Genomic DNA, 15,823 nt, shown 5'->3' on the forward strand with positions numbered 1-15,823 from the left:
TCTCTGTGGGAGAGTGAATAGGCTCCAGAGATGGATCTGTCCTACAGATCCACCATCTCCATCTATAAGGTGAGTGTTGGCATCAAAGGCAGCTCCTGACTGTGTATGGGGGATGTGTGGGTGGGAGATGAGTGTTTTCTGCCAAAGGCTCCCTTGGGTGGACAGCTGAAGGCTGAATCCATTCACAGGCTGAACTCCTGTGGTGTCTGGGCTGTGTTTGGGACCAGTTTGCCTCAACCAGTCCCTGTTGAGGCATCCCTGTTTGGGAGCCAGAGGAGAGGGTGGTGTGGTTCCTAAGGACAGATTCAGGAAGGAACTGGGCAGGCAGGGGGGTTTGGACATGGAGCATGGAGGGTGGCACACCTTGGTTGCTGGCAGGAAGATCGATGGGCTGTTTTGCCCCTCCCTTGAAAGAGTCTTTGATCTCATAAATGCTGCCCTACACACACCAGTGCTGAACCAAGAGAGGAGAGCTGACTGAAGTGAGGAATTGCGTATTCCAGTCTCTGGTCTTCTCTCTAGTGAATGGACACCTTAGATAAACGCAAATAAAAGCAGAGAAGCTGGATGTCCATCCCTTCTCTTACTAAGCTGCTGAGTCTGACAGTGCAGCACATCCTGGCCAGGAAAGGGTTGTGTTCATGCCTGGATGATAAGCAGTGGCTCTCTGGCTGGCTGTAGGGGTGAAGGAAAAGGCAGCTCAGATCCCCTTGCAGTTACTCCCCTGCCTGCAGTGGGTGTGGGCCCTTGGGAGAAAGCCATCTTCATTTAGGCAACCACTTGGCTGTGCAGAGGGCTGCCTTGCCCTCTGGCACTGCCCCTCTCCTGGCTGGCTTGGGAAGGCTCAGGGCAGCTGAGGTTGCTGGCCAGCCCCGGTGCAGGGAGCTGGCTGTGCTTGGCTCTACATTGTCTGGTTCCAGTGCTCCAGAGGGGGCTCTCACCCAGCCAAACCACAGCACAGGAGCCTTGTCCTGCTGAGCTCTCTGGGCATGAGGAAGAATGGCATTAACGTGCTTCTGCCTGGCCACAGAGTATCCTGGAGCAGTTCAACCCTGCGCTGGAGAACCTGGTGTACCTGGGCAACAACTACCTGCGTGCCTTCCACGGTGAGTGGGGTCCCACAGGACCAGGGCTCCAGGCCATGGTGCTGCATCCAGCCTGGGCACCCCCATCCCCTCACCCAGGACAGGGTTGCTGCTCTGCCACCTCTGGCATGTCCTGAGCTGCTCTTAAGCACTGTTCAGCTCCAGGACCCACTCCTGATGGGGAGACATGGGAGCCTATGGGCAAAGTACCAGGAGGTAGCAGTTCTGTATGCTGCTTGCTGGAGCTGGTGGTGGTGGGAAGGCAGACTAGACCCTTAGCACCCCTCTCCTCTCCCCACAGCACTATCCAAAGCAGCTGAAGTGTATTTTAAGGCAATTGAGAAGATTGGGGAGCAAGCACTGCAGAGTTCCACCTCACACATGCTAGGTAAGGCTCTCCTGCACATCATCTTCTCTCCTGTGGTGAGCCACAGTTACCTTTTTTTGACCTTCCCTTTAGCTGGTCCACTTCCAGGTACTGGGACAAGAAAGACAGCTCCTCTAAATGGTGTGTCTCTGTACCAGACCCTGTCCAGGTGGTGACAGTCAAATTTATTGTGTGTCCTTGAATATTTCTCACAGTCCCAGCAGTCCTCCCTGTATTTCTCTGAGATCAGTGAGTGAGCTCAGCTCCTGTGATGGACCTCCAGGGATGGACCTCTCACAGAAAATAGTCCCTGCTGAGGCATCCTGCCCCCAGAGATGAAATTTTCATCACAGAGGAAGCATTTTTCTCCTCCTTGAGGGTGTGAGGGAAAAGTCAGGGAGCATGCACTGACAACAACTGATGGGTTTTTGTCCTCCTGAGCCTGCAACTGGCTGAAATGGCAGCTTGGGGCTGAGGGACTCCCACTCAGCAGTGTAAATAACTCTGCAACCTGGTGGCAACTGCTGAAAACGTGGTCAGGGAACTGCTCCACTGCTGAATGTTTCAGCAAAAAGCTTCCAGCAGATGTGTCCCTTCTACAGACTGTTGTCATCTGTACCTTCCAGCTGGCTCCTCTGCTCCCTGTCATCAGTCTCTGCCTTTCCTGGTTTCATAAGGCCAACCCAGTGAAGTGGGACCATGCACAGCATCAGAGTGGGTGCTGGAGCTGCCTTCCACAGGACACCAGAAATGTGCAGTGCAGCTGGGGAGGCTTTGGGGTTAGAAATGAGGCCTGTAGGGGCTGTGGCAGAGCAGAAACCCAGCACCCAGAGCCCATGGCAGAGGTGAGGTTGTCTCTGACACCTGGGGCTGCAGCAGAGCACTGGCCCAGCCATCACATGGGCTGGGGTAACCCTGCATTGGCAGTGCCTGGGAGGGAAGGCTACCAGGGTGCAGAGAGCAGTGCTTGGTGATATCTCTTGGACTTTCACAGCCACGTGAAAGCTCATCAGCCTGAGCTGCACGCTGCTGGTCTGCCTCCTTAGGCACATGAGAAAATCGCCACAGGACTTTTTCACCTTCTGTCTTCCTCCCCCAAGGTGAAATTCTGATGCAGATGTCTGACACGCAGAGACTACTGAGCTCTGATTTGGAAGTTGTGGTGAGTGGTTTTCCCAAGGGCTGGAGGTGGAGAATAAAGTGATTTCCTTCACTACAGCTTATCAGAATTTACCACATTGACCCCATCAGCTGCCCTCGCACATGCCTGCAGGCAGGTGCCTGCCTCCCTGCTGCACGTGGCAGAGGAGGGTCACAGGGCTGGCATGCCCAGAGCCTGCCTGCAAGTCACTTGCTCTGCAAGTTTTATGAGCCACCCCTTGAATATTTCAGTGCACTTTATCACAGTGTGTGCAATATCCCATATGGTGAAGGGATAAGGGTGATGGCTCCTTCCCCTCTTTCAGGCTCAGACCTTCCACGTGGACCTGCTGCAGCACATGGAGAAGAACAGCAAAATGGATGTGCAGTTTATCAGTGTAAGTGTGAACTCCCATCTCCTCCCCAGCTCTCCTTGTTTATCTCTCCCCTTCACCCAAGGGTTTTTGCTTCAACACTTGAAGTGGTTCCGTAATTCTTCTCAGCAGGAGATGGGGGGTCTTACCTTCTCCCACCATGGAACAAACTCCCCTTGTTCAGCTGATGATGGAGAGCTTAAAGAGGGCAGGTGGCTGTTCTTTGTGCAGTGGGACTTGCCAAATGCTTCAGTGGGGCTGAGAGATTCAGCATTCCAGAAGCAGAGTTCCCAGCTTCCCTAAATCCCAGGCTCTGCTGGTCTGTGGCTCCTGTGCTGCTGTGGCCCAGCTGGCTGTGCTGCTGGGTGGTGTCACAGAGGAAGACAGAGGCCTTGGGACCCAGGGCTGGGCAGCTAGGAGCCAGTCCTTGCTCCTGAGATCTGAGATCTGGAGGTTCATCAGCACTCTTGAGCCATTTAAAACTAAAAGAAAGGCATTTTATAAGAGGTCCAGGTGAAGCCTGATTGCAGGTGGACTCAGAAGCCCAACCACCCATCAGAGCAGGACCCTTGCTGCCTCTCAGTGTGGCTGGGTCTCTGGCTCCTCACTGAGCCTGTTTTCTCCCTGGCAGGAGAGCCAGAAGCAGTATGAGCTGGAGTACCAGCGAAGAGCCACCAACCTGGATAACTGCATGGCAGAGCTGTGGAGAATGGAGAGGGCTCGTGACAAAAATGCCCGGGAGATGAAGGTGAGCAGTGATTGCAGAAGGGGAGTTGGTAATAAGAACTGGAGGATTTCTCGGGAACCAGACTGAATTCTCAGCAGCCTTAGCCAAGGGGTTGCCCCAATGTTCAAAAGGCAGCAGGCTTATCTGGAAAGTAGGAGACTCCTGTTTTACAGGGTGTTACTGACCTGTGGGCAGTCCTGCCAAGCCCTTTCCTCATTTAGGAAGCCTCAGGAAGGAAGGACTTAATCCCCAGCACTCTGCTCTAGCTCCTCTCTGCTGCTGCAGCAATGCAAGAGGACTGGGAAGCTGATAGACGTGATGACCCCTTCCAACCCTTCCCCTGAGTCCACTCTGCTGGATTTTCACTGATCCCTTCCTCCCTTCTTTCCCTGTGACACAGGAGAACGTGATGCGGTTGCGCTCGGAGATGCAGGCGTTCGTCTCTGAGAGCCAGAGGGAGGCGGAGCTGGAGGAGAAACGCCGCTACCGCTTCCTGGCTGAAAAGCACCAGCTGCTCTACAACACTCTCCTCCAGTTCTACAGCAGGGTACAGCCCTGCCAGGCTGGGGAGCAGAGCTGGGGGAGCAGACAGCAGGGCTGGAGGGGGAGCATGCAGGCAGGAGGGAGCCAGGGCTGAGCCATCCCTCAGATGAAGGAGGCATCTGCGCATGGACTGGGCAGGAAACTGTTTTGGTTCTTGCTGTGAGGTTCAGGCTGGCTGTACTAGGCTGGGAGAACATGTCTGGGGCTGAGGGTGGTGCTGGCATGGGGTTAGTTGGGTGTGTGAGTGATGGAGGAGGGAAAGGTGCTGTAGGTGTTTATTAGCAGGGTCTTTGGGATCGGGACATCTCTGCTGGAGGGTGCCATCCTGGAAATTCCTGCCTACAGGGAGCTGTTTGGCCATTCCCACAAGGCTAATTTTGGGAGGACCTGGTCTCTAATGCATGTATAAGCCCTAGACTTCCTCTGTAGCTGGTCTGCCCTGCCCATCACCCCCACTTGTCTGTTTCTCCCCAGGCTCGGGGCATGATCCAGAGCAAGGCACCACGGTGGAAGGAGCAGCTGGAAGCCAGCCGTAACCCCTCAAACAGCCACTCCCAGGGGCTGCTCTCAGCCTCCCACAGCCAGAGCTACCCACCAGGACGGCTCACACCCACCCACCTCGAGATGGTGAGGAGCCCACAGACAGCTTAACCTTGTTTGGGGAGATACTGGAACAGGTTGCCCAGAGAGATGGTAGATGCCCCATCTCTGGAAACATTCAAGGTCAGGCTGAACTGAGCTGTGAGCAACCCGATTTAATTGAAGACATCCTTGCTCATTTCATGTTGTTGGACTAGATGGCCTTTAAAGGTCTGTTCCAACCCAAAATATTCAATGGCTCTTTGGTGGTGAGGCTGCAGGGCAAGGTCAGTCCTTGGCCAGCCATGGTGCCTTGTCCAGCTCCAGTGGCCTTTCCTGGCCAAGAGGAAGAGGAGCCTGTGTGTGGGCTGCAGGAGGAATGTGCTGAGTTTGGCTTTCCAAGAGGGACTGAATATCTCTCAGAGCATCTCCTGCCTAACACAGCCTTCATGGATGTGTGTTCAAACCCCTTTCTTTCCAACAGCCCCAGAGACCTCTTGGGGACTTTGCTTCTTCTATGACTGGGAGTAGATCCAGCATCTTCTCTCCAGACCCTCCAGAAATGAGAATGTCTCCTCAGCCAGAGTCTCCCAGGCGGCCAATGCGGAGGACACCGTCAGCAGCCAGTATGACCCACTCCTGGGAGCAATGCTGTGGGGACACACAGGGGTTGGACCTCTCTGGGGAGAGGGTTGGGTTTGGGAAGGGACCACCACTCTACCAGAGCACCAGACCTCAGCCACGCTCCCGGGCATGGTGAGAGGACAGCACCTATGGGAGCTGTAGAGGGCAAGGCTGAAGTAGAAAGTGAGCTCAGCCTTCAGGGCAGAGTCCATCCAGGGCAAGGCCAGGCTGTGTGAGGTGGGGAACCTATGAATGTGCAATTTTCAAGGCTCCTCAAACTACAAGAACTGGTTCTTGCTAGAATTCCCATTTTAGTAAAGCACCTTCTTTCATACTACCAGATTAAATATTAGCTTGCCCTATGAAACATAGCCATTTAACCCATGACACCCCTGCTTTTCCTTCCTGAGAAATTTCAGCCTAAAGTTTGTAAAAGAAGTAAAAAAAGGACAGAGAGAGAGAGAAATTACCCAAATAATCAGTAGCTCTAGCTGGTCAGGAAGAGGATTGTCAGGCAGGGAGGGCATCAGCCAGGGCATGCAGTGCTTATGCTCTAGGCATTTGGCCAGAGAGGACACAGTGCAAAACAAATGGGCTTGAGTGGATTGTCTCCTGCAGGATGCTTACCCTGCTTTTGCCATGGTATGAAAGGCCATCTGCTCCTCCCCTAGACTGGGAAAGCAGTGGTCCCTTTGAGGCAGCAGGGTCCTGCAGGAGGATGCCAGCCTCCAGCCAGACCCTTGGGTGCCTCCCTGCAGGTTTGCTGCCCACGGGCCGCACGTCCCGTTCCGGTTCCTTTGGCGAGGCCAGCGGTGGCAGCGAGGGCAGGAAGAGGAGTGGTGGCACCACGAGGGTCCAGGCCATCGTGCCCCACACGACGGGGGCCAACCGGACCCTGCTGCGGTTCGAGCCCGGGGATGTCATCGCGGTGCTGAGGCCAGAGGCGCAGAATGGCTGGCTCTACGGCAAGCTGGAGGGCTCATCCACGTACGTGATGCTGCTGCTGCTGTAAAGTGGACAGATGCAGGCTTGCTTCCCTCCTGGAGCTAGGAGGGTTAAGCCCAAAATTATCTCCCCCCCTCACCTCCTGGTGTGGCCGTGGCACGGTGTCCCACCCACCATCGCAGAGGGACAGCGCTGTGTCCTCAGGGATGGGGGCTCTCTGTGCCAAGGAGATGCACTGTGCATGGATGGGCTGCCGTGGATGGGCTGCCTGGGGAACCTCCAGGGGCTTTGGGTGGAGAGCCAGGGATGCAGTGACACCCTCCTGGCTTGCATGACTGAGTGACTCCTGTCATGGGATCCAGCTCAGGGCCATGAACTGCTGGAGTTACCTGAGAGGCCTGGCATTTCTTAGCTCACGCTGCAACTGCTGCCGCAGCCTGCAGCACAGGCAGGGCATGAAAACTGCTGCACCCAGCACTTACTGAATTACTCCCTGTGGCTCTGCCAGCCAACATCTGTGTGTAAAGCCTGCCCTGTTCCATAGAGGATGTGGTCTGCAGGAATGCTCACAGATGTGAGATGAACAAAAGCAGTGCCTATCTTTGGGCAGCTGTTTCTGTATTGGAGCTGCTGTAAAATCCCTGGATGAGTTTTCCACAGCTTCCTTGTGATTGTGGTTGGTTGAAGTGTCTCTTGCTGGATTGCACCAGCATTACTCCCAGGTTTTGCACAGCTCCTGAGATAAGCGAGTCCTGCTCCAAGCTCAAGGTCCATTCCACGATAAGTCCTGTGCCCCATCTATGGGTGACAGAAGTGCAGGAGCCCTGTCACACACGGTAGTGGCAAACGTGGCTTGATTGATGTGTGAGATGGGTGCAGATCAAAAGTGTTTGGCAAACGGATCTGAAGAACCACAAACCACGGTTGCCTGGACCTCATTTGGCTCTGTTCTTGTGCCCTAGGTGTGGCTGGTTCCCTGAAGCTTATGTCAAGCCTTTGGAGAATACAAGGGAGATGGAGGAGCCAGACACCAGGTAACAGGATGGCAACTGGCCAGGCAGAGCTTCTGGTACACCACAAATCCAGTGGGGTTTGTTTGAGTGTGCCCCATGGAGAGCTGCAGGGCTCCCATGCTGCAGGACCTGCCAAGAGCTTCATTGTGCCCTGGGACCTCGCAGGCTTCCCTAGGCAGCTCCCATAACCTGTGCAATCTCATCTTCAAGGTTCTTGTAACTGGGCCAGTCCAAGACATGTGCATTTTCTCCAGAGACATCCCATGTTGTGCTAGCACCTGTGCTGCTCCCTGATCCCTGCTCTTTGGCTCCCACCTCACTGTCCTCTGCTTTGCTCAGGTCCTTCCTGCTGCGAAGCAGTCACAGCATGGATGACATCCTGGACCGTCCCAGCACTCCATCCTCCAGCAGTTACTGGCCTGCTGCTGCCCAGCCCAGTGTGCCCACCCCACCTCCCCTCTCAGTGGGTGCCAGCAGCCACCAGAGCGGGGTGGTCACCCCAGTCACTTCTGGCTCCAAGGTGAGTGCAGCAGCAGTGACACTGTGGTGGGTGTGTGTGAAGGGGGCCCCATCTGACTTTCATCCTCCAAGGCACACCTGTTCTGCTTTGGCCAGTAGAGACAGAAAATCACCTTTCTGATGTTGGTGAAGGGACCTGCTGCTTTCCTGAGTCTTGCTAGCACCAGTCTTTCTCACCCAGTCTGTTCACATGCCACGCTGTCTGATGACCCCTGCCAGTCTTCCTGTTGTGTGCAGATCCTCAGTGCCTGGCTTTGCTCCCCCAAGGGACTGCTTTTCTGCCCCTGCCCTTCTCATCTCTCTCTCTTTTTGCTCACCAGGGACCCTTCAGTTCAGTCCTTTTCTCCATGACCTCCCAGCCTGATTTCTGGTGGCTCCAGGGCAGCACTTCTTTCTGCTAATAGTAGGACCATGGAGTGACCAGGCTGGTCTGGGAGTGGGTGACCAGCTAACAGAGATGCCATCCTTCTCCCTTCAGAGAATGGAGAGGAGTTTCATAGGGCTCCTCTTTTAAATTCAGATGAGGGTTGGCTTAAACTCACAGCTGGGGTAGGGAAAAGCTGGGAGCAGAGGCTGAGGGCACAGCACAGCTATATTTAGGAGCCTTAGAACAAGTTGTGTCCAACTCATGGTTTATGGATGGCATACTGAGAAGGAAGTCCTCCACTTAGCATTGCTTCCAGCCATAGGGAATTGACTGGGAGACCCAAGTTAAAGGTGAGGACCTCGGGAAGGAAAGAACAGTGCTGCCCATGGGGCATGACTTGCTCAGTCTCACTGGAAAACCTTTTCCACAGTAACTGGTTCCAGGCCAGCACAAGGTTGCAAGCAATTGAATGTCTCAAAGAACTGAAAACTGCAACATTTAATTACTCTTTTTTTCCCCTTTATGTCCTGCTCTGTGGTTTCAGGTAGCCTCAGGGTGCACAGCACAGGGGAACAGCCTCTGCAGCCTTCCTGTCCCTCTGGGTCACTGGGTTTTCATCCTGCCCCAGGGCTAGGGTGTAGGGATAAACCTGGGACTGAGTCATGAAAAGTGTGCAGCATTTGGAATAGCATGGCAGAGTGTGGAACCTCATTATAAAGGAGGGAAAGACTAATTTGGAAAGCTCAGCTTTGCTTTAAATGTATGCCCAAGTCATCCCCCAGCTGAGCCACAAACAAATGGGTGTGGCTTCCCAACTGGATGCCAGATAGCCACGTGTGGCTTTCTTGTCTGCCACCAGAGTACTCTAGCAGGTCAGATGTCACTGATCCTTCACTATCCACTGGCCAAGAATAGGAGCCACAGGGCCTAGGTCCAACTTTCTCCATCAGGTTTGTCCACTTTTAAGTAATATGTGGTGCAGGGTAGGTAGGTACAGCTCTGGAGCTCCCCACGGATGCAGGGAGCACGTGAGGGCATGGAACACAGACTTTTTGCCAGGGTGTGTGGGCAACATGAGGGGGCATCTCTGGCTGTGCTGGAGGGTGAAATGTAGCTCAGACTGTTACTGTTTGCTGTGCTCTTCAGATATGACATTTTGGGGATCTGAGTCATCTCCTTTCTTCCCCAAAACAAAGGAAGATGTCCAAGGGGAGTAAGGAACCTCTGGCGTAGGGACAACCCCCCACAACAAAATTCAGGGTGTTATCTACAGTGGGGAATTTGTGGACTTTTGCAAAGCTTGACTGAATAAGGAGTCAGAGCCCTGTTAAGAGGACTTGGGCTCCTAACTCACCTAAGTGTTTTGTGAAATTTTCCTCCATGTGTGCAGTGTCTCCTGCCCCACTCTCCTCTCTACATTGCCTACTCCAGATTTCTCACTGCTGCTTTTCTTTTTACTGCAGAAATCAGGAGTATTTGACCAGCCTCCTGAACTCTTCCCACGGTGAGTAAGATGTGGAACTCCACTCTGGAATAATCTGACAGAGGGGAGTATTATTACAATGCTATTATTATTTAATCTTTTGGATTATCAAATGTGGGAGCAACAAGGAAGTGTCTAGGGAAAAGCGATGCACAGCCCACCTTCCAGGACAGGAGGCAGAGGTGGTCCATTCTGGCCTCTGCTGATTGGGAAGGTCCTATCCTGACTCAGATAAAACGAGGTAGGAGCTGAGCACCCTGAGCACATGTCCAGACCCACATGCTCCTTCCCATCCATCCTGGAAGGGTCACAATAGCAGCTTGCATCCTGAGTGTGGAGCTACACGACTGTGCATCTCTGCCTGCTTGGAAAGGGCTGAGGCATAAAAGGACGTGGCTTTGGGTTCTGATGAGTCAGGTCTGTGGGGGTGAGACTTGCCATAAATCCCTGGTTTTCTTCCTCCTGGAGCTGGATTGGCGTCTCCATGTTTCTGATGTTGTCCCGTGGCCTTTTTCCACTCCCCTACTCCTTGCTTGGAGGGTCAGTGTGCACTGTATGAGTGTAGAGTGCTGTCCTGAGGGACAGCCATGTGCCAGTGTCCCTTTCTCAAACTTTGGAAGAAGGAGGGTGAGTAGCCCTCGGAAGATCCCAAGGGGAACCACATGGGAATGTGCAGCAGGGTGTGTTAAGGATGAAGAAAACATACTCGGGAATTAACTTTACCACGCTCTCCTCCTTGGCATGGAGGCGACTGCAACAGGACTAAGTGGCCTTTGCTTGGTCACAGACATCCTTGCATGGCATTTGCAGGCTTTCTGATGGTTGCCTGTTTCCTTTCCCATTCCAGAGGTACCAACCCCTTTGCCACAGTCAAGCTGCGCCCCACAGTGACCAATGACCGCTCGGCACCCATCATCCGGTGAAACAGGGCTGTGGGCATGAAGGATTCCAGCAGAGAAAGAGGAGGAGAAGGGACAATGCTGTGACCTCCAGCTGGGCAGCAACCTAGTGCTACCACTCAAGGAGTGAACTCTCTTTTCCCCTCCCATACCTCTGGGACAATGGGACCCATCTCAACTGGGTGCCTGGTGTGCTTTAGCCAGAAGCAGATCTCTGCTGCCCTTTCTGGATTGATCCCTGCTTCCCTCCCCTTGTGGTGTTACTGTACTTGAGTGGGAGGGAGCAGTCTGCTGTTACTGGTGCTGGTGGCCTGGGAGAGGGGAAGCTGCTGGAGCTGGAGCTGGAGCTGGAGGTAGGGCTGGCTAAGGCCATCTGCAGCCAGGGCAGTGCTGTTGGGATGTTGAAGGTGAAGCTTTGCTACCCCTGCTGTGGGCAGAGAAGGACTGTCACCAAACAGTTCCTTTGCCACCAGAAGAATGAACTCCAAAAGAGAAGGCTACAAGAAGGCTTCCAGTGATCCAGTGGTCCAGCTGACAGGGTCTGGTCTTGGCCTCTTTGAAAACTGTGTCCATTTGCAGCAGCACCTGCCTCTTCTCACCCCAGGTGCAGCCCCTCACCTTGCTGGGCACTGCTGGGGCAAGACAGGGGCAGGTGACAGTGTCCAGCACCACTGCCCTGTTCCTTCAGGTACTGTCCTGTGGAAAATAGATGGGTTTTTTAAAATAAAATGGAGAATGCATCTTCTGTGTCCATTTCAGTGGCTGGGACATCACCTCAGTCACAGGATGCAAGGGGAGGAGGACAGACACTCCACACCAGCACTGGGGCCATGGTGGCTGCCCATGCTCGTGGTGTTGGACACTGCAGTGCCGTGAGTCCAGATGGGGCCGCCACCTGCCCAGGGGTCTGGGGTGGATGTGGAGGGCACCAGGAGGGCTGCACTGCCCATTGCTGACTGCCCCCCTGCGTGCCCCTGTCTGTCCTGTTGCCAGAGGGCAGCAAGGACCTGTGGCCCCCTTCTCCTCACCCACTGCTGGAATGTGTGCTCTGGGCACCCCAGGGCTGCTCAGTGCAGGGGAAAAACATTCCCCTAGGGCATGTGGGGGCCTCACCAATCTGGGAATACCTGGTGTGTGCTGGGGGAGCCCTCACGGGAGCAGCAGCGTGAGCGAGGGATGGAGCACCAGCGATGGCAGGGCTTAGCTGATTAGCCTTATTAATAGACATTAAACCCTGGCTGGGAGTGGGGCCAGGCCCCCGCCACCCCCCTGCTGCTGAGGGGCTCCAGGGCTTTACAGCCCAGGCCTTGTCCTCCCCAAAAGCCCACCTGGGCTGAGCCCCAGCCCCCTCCCTGGAAGTAACAGGGTTCCCCCACAAACAGCCAGAGACTGGCTGGTCCCAGTGCCTGCCAGCCCTCCTCTTGTGAGCCAGCCCCTGGGGAGGCTGGTTTTGAGGGGGGTTCTTGAGCTGCCCTGGGTGGGCAGGATCTGGCAGTTTGAGCCATAGCTGGCAGTGATTCCTTGGCTGCTCCACCTTGTCTCACTTCTCTGCTGGGCACATGCCCTGCAAAACCCCACCACCACTTCTCCATCGTGGCTGGCAGCTGAGGAAGCTTCAAAAGCAGCTGCTTTACCTGGTGGGTACCTTACTGAACCATGAGCACATGGTCTCCTCCTCCACTGCCTCCCACCCCAGCACCCCCCACCCTGCTTCTTCCTCTCTTGGTCCCTCTGACTGAATCCATCCCTGCCAGCCTGCCCTGCCCTGCTGGGGAAAATGCAAGGAGCCCCTGGGCAGCGGGATTACCGGGGGATTCGGGCTGTGGCAGGCAGCCACCTCATCCCCATTGGCTGGAAAAGCCTCTTAAAAGTGGAGAAGTGCTTTCTGCCCGCTCAGCACCCACTAGTCTCTGCCGACCTGAAGCCATAAGCAGCTCCTGACCCACATCCACACTGGGGGTGCTGTGGGACACTGCTCGCACCCACAGGAGGCAAGGGAGTGCCCCACACAGGGTGTGCCCCCAGATCTGCCACAGACAGCTCTGCTGGGCACCACTGGAACTGGAGGGAAGCAGGCTGAGAGGGGGATTAGCTGTCTTGTGAGGACGTAGCTGCTCCAAAGGAAGGAACGGAGCACAAGAGACTGCTCAACAGGTGCTAGATTCCTGCAGGCATTGTCCTGTGCCCACCATGGAGAAAAGATCCAGCAGGACCTTCTAACCAGGCACCCTCATCCAGAGCCGGGAAGTGCCAGCCAGCAGGAGAAGGAAGTGCTGCTGAGGGATCTGCTCAACCCTTGGGGGCTCAGCTTGTGCTCGGAGGTCATCGCTGCATTGCACAGGTCAGTGCTGTGGAGGGATGCTGGCACCCTCGCTCCAGCAGCCAAGAGGAACAACTCACCCCAGGCCTGCATTCATTTTATTCTCTAAAAAATGCTTTCCTGGGGGTTGTCTGTGGGTTGGAGAGGCTGGTGGCATGAACTGTGGGCCTGGCACTCAATAAATAGACTCCCCACCCTATCTGTACTGCATGGAGGCACTAAGAGCATTTATGCGGACCCTCCTGGGTGCAGCTTGTCTAGCACAGTGGGGATTTTCTGGGCATTATCCAGCACTGTCTGCACTGTGCTCTGTGTGTGTCCAGGGACTGGCAGCCACAACTGAACCTGCTGTGGTCTTCACCCTTCCAGCCTGGGCTTGTGCCTCCTGGTCAGTGCAAGTCTTCTTGCAGCCACCTGCAGCAAGTTCTGCTCTGGCCCACCTTCCTGTGATGCAAGGGGAAGGGCAGGTGGTCATGCTGATGAGCTTTTAGGTGCATGTGAACTCACAAACTGTGTTTTTACCTGTGGATAAAGCTCCTTAACTGGGGACAAAATGATAGTGAGCTGTAGAGTGTGCAAAGGCAGGAGCAGGTACGTGGTGTGACTGATGTGAGCAGAGAAGCATGTGTGCCATGGTGTTAGGAACGAGGCAGCTCTGAGCTGCCGGGCTCACAGCTGGGATAAACCTCCAGCAGAGGTGTTACGAGGTGTGCTATGGCATATTGGCCTTGGAGGCATCTCCACAGGTGAGCTCCTCTGGTGCACCCCATCATTTGCAGCCACACCTAGCTGCAGGCAGGTAAAAGTGCTTTCATGCTTTGCTGTACAGCTCTGTAGCATGGAGCAAGTGGCTCCTGCAGAGGTGCCCTCCAGCTCCAGACTCAAACAAGTACTCACAGACATTTGTCTAATGTGCTCTTCAAAATCAGATGCCATGGGCTCATCATTGACAGGCAGTGCTACAAAATCTCTGAAGAGCATGTCAGAGACAGACAAATATTTTCTTGCTAGAGTGCTGGCAGGGAGCAGAAAGGTTGAGGGAAAGATGGATTGCAATGGTTTGATTGATTCATTTAATTTGCGGTGCAGGATGAGCTCAAGAAAAGCAAGGCTGGAGAGGGGCTTGGACAACAATTCTCAGGCTACATTTGGTGGCAGCTCTTACTTGAAGTAGCTACGTGCAGCAGATGGTGCAGTGGTGGAGCACCAGCTCTGATTGAGAAATCAGTGTGCTTTGGCAGCTGGTCACCTTTTGTACAGCTGGACCCAGCTTGCCAGTCAGCTGGAGCTGGGACAGGAGCAGTGGGCAAAATGGCAGAAACGGAGCGAGGCATTCAGTCTGGCTGTCAGGGTGCCAGTGATCCAGAAAATACCAGTGAGGGCGAGATGGGGGAGGTATGGATAGCTGGTATCATTATTCTTCTTGTCCTTGTAGGGATTCCTTGCCTTAAAAATATCTTCATAGCCCCCTGCTTTCAGTTCATTGCCTCTCTGTCTCTTGCCCTGAGCCCCTGAGATCTGGGCTGGGAGGGAGAGATTAGAGCAGCCTGTGCTGGCCCCAGTGGATCAACCCAAGAGCTGCTAGGAAACAGCCATCCAGAAGAGTTGCCCCAGTCCATGCTCAGAGCCAGATTCAGCTCCCTTTTTTCATGGCTCACAGCATCCTGAAAGTTTGGGGAACTCTGCTGCAGGGACCCATGGTGGAGGCAGGTACCTGAGTGCTGCACTCTGTTTTTCCCCTGGAGAGGGGAAGGAGGGCTACAGCTGGGGGTGGCTGTGGAGTAAGACCACTCTTGCCAAGTAGGGCCCTCTGCCTGGGGTCTGCCCCAGCTCGTGCCATCCACACTTTTGTCTAAAGGATTTGCACTTCTCTGACATCCAGAGCAACAGCAACTATAGGAATCAGCTCAACTCACCCCCTTTGCATGGAGGACACCAAGAACAGGGACTTCCTTGAGAAATGCACCCAGATCCAGAGATCCTGGGTTGTAGCTATGTGTGTCACATCCATAAGACAGTCCCTGTCCCCTCAGCACTCTCTAGTCCATTTGTGACTCCTGGCATTTCCCACAATTGCTGGTGCCAAGGGATGAGGACGCTGATGCCATCTTGCAGCCCTTCAGCCAGGAGAGCTGGGCAGGAGAGAGGACCCTTGCCAGTGGAGTGTGCTGCCACCAGACAGTGATAGGAGACAAACCAGACCAAAAAAGCCCAGCTCAGGCGTGCAGAATGCCTGTCTAATCTACTTGGGAGCATCTGTAGCATAAGTCCAGTGATGGCTTTGCATGCAGGTGTGGAAATAATCCTGGCTGACAAAGAAACTGTGGCCAATGGTGCTGGAAGGGGCAGAAACCTGGTACCTAAGGGAGAAAAGAAAAACATACCCACAGCAGTCAGCTGGAGCAAAATTCCTGGGCAGCTTAAGAGCCCTGAGAGCAACTCACAAGACATCCCCTTTAATTCCCTCCTTCTCCCCACTTAGGCTTTGTTCCGGCCCTTCTGTGTACATACAGAGCCCTAATCTCTCTGGCATGCAAATAACCACCGGGTTTTTGTGCTCTCCCCCTTCACCTATTTCGGAAATCTGGCCCCTGAGGGTGGGGAGGGGAGGGGAGGGAGAAGGAGAGTGCCATGCACTGGGGCCTTCCAGAGAGAAGAACAGAGGGCTTAATGGATCTCCTTGCTTCACTGCTGGAGGTTTCTGTGGCAGGGCAGGTCCTGGAGGACTCCCCACTGGAGCAGACCAGCATGGGAGAGGCTCAAAGGCAGATTTTAGGAAGCAAAAAGGGTTCACATTGCTGGTCTTTGTCTCGCCCCATCTGTAGGCAAGGCTGGATA

At 54.5% G+C, this 15,823-nt stretch overlaps 1 protein-coding gene across 1 annotated transcript; it reads left to right on the top strand.

Annotated features, from left to right (window-relative positions):
- The first annotated feature begins 30 nt into the window (after window positions 1-30).
- Window positions 31-11,398, top strand: BAIAP2L2 (BAR/IMD domain containing adaptor protein 2 like 2). Its single transcript, XM_036401176.1, has 14 exons — window positions 31-69; window positions 1,031-1,106; window positions 1,387-1,473; window positions 2,553-2,614; window positions 2,919-2,990; window positions 3,598-3,714; window positions 4,094-4,240; window positions 4,711-4,863; window positions 5,300-5,441; window positions 6,198-6,426; window positions 7,347-7,418; window positions 7,737-7,917; window positions 9,747-9,787; window positions 10,614-11,398. The coding sequence occupies exons 1-14, from the start codon at window positions 31-33 to the stop codon at window positions 10,687-10,689; spliced, it is 1,494 nt and encodes a 497-aa protein (XP_036257069.1). The 3' UTR covers window positions 10,690-11,398.
- The last annotated feature ends 4,425 nt before the right edge of the window (window positions 11,399-15,823 follow it).

This window comes from Molothrus ater, chromosome 5, assembly GCF_012460135.2.
Source record: "Molothrus ater isolate BHLD 08-10-18 breed brown headed cowbird chromosome 5, BPBGC_Mater_1.1, whole genome shotgun sequence".
In the NCBI taxonomy this organism is placed as follows: domain Eukaryota; kingdom Metazoa; phylum Chordata; class Aves; order Passeriformes; family Icteridae; genus Molothrus; species Molothrus ater.

Coding starts and splice junctions, on each gene's coding strand:
- BAIAP2L2 (XM_036401176.1), top strand. CDS start 31: ATGGATCTGTCCTACAGATCCACCATCTCCATCTATAAG. Junction 1,107..1,386: donor CTACCTGCGTGCCTTCCACG/GTGAGTGGGGTC, acceptor CTCTCCCCACAG/CACTATCCAAAGCAGCTGAA. Junction 6,427..7,346: donor AAGCTGGAGGGCTCATCCAC/GTACGTGATGCT, acceptor CTTGTGCCCTAG/GTGTGGCTGGTTCCCTGAAG.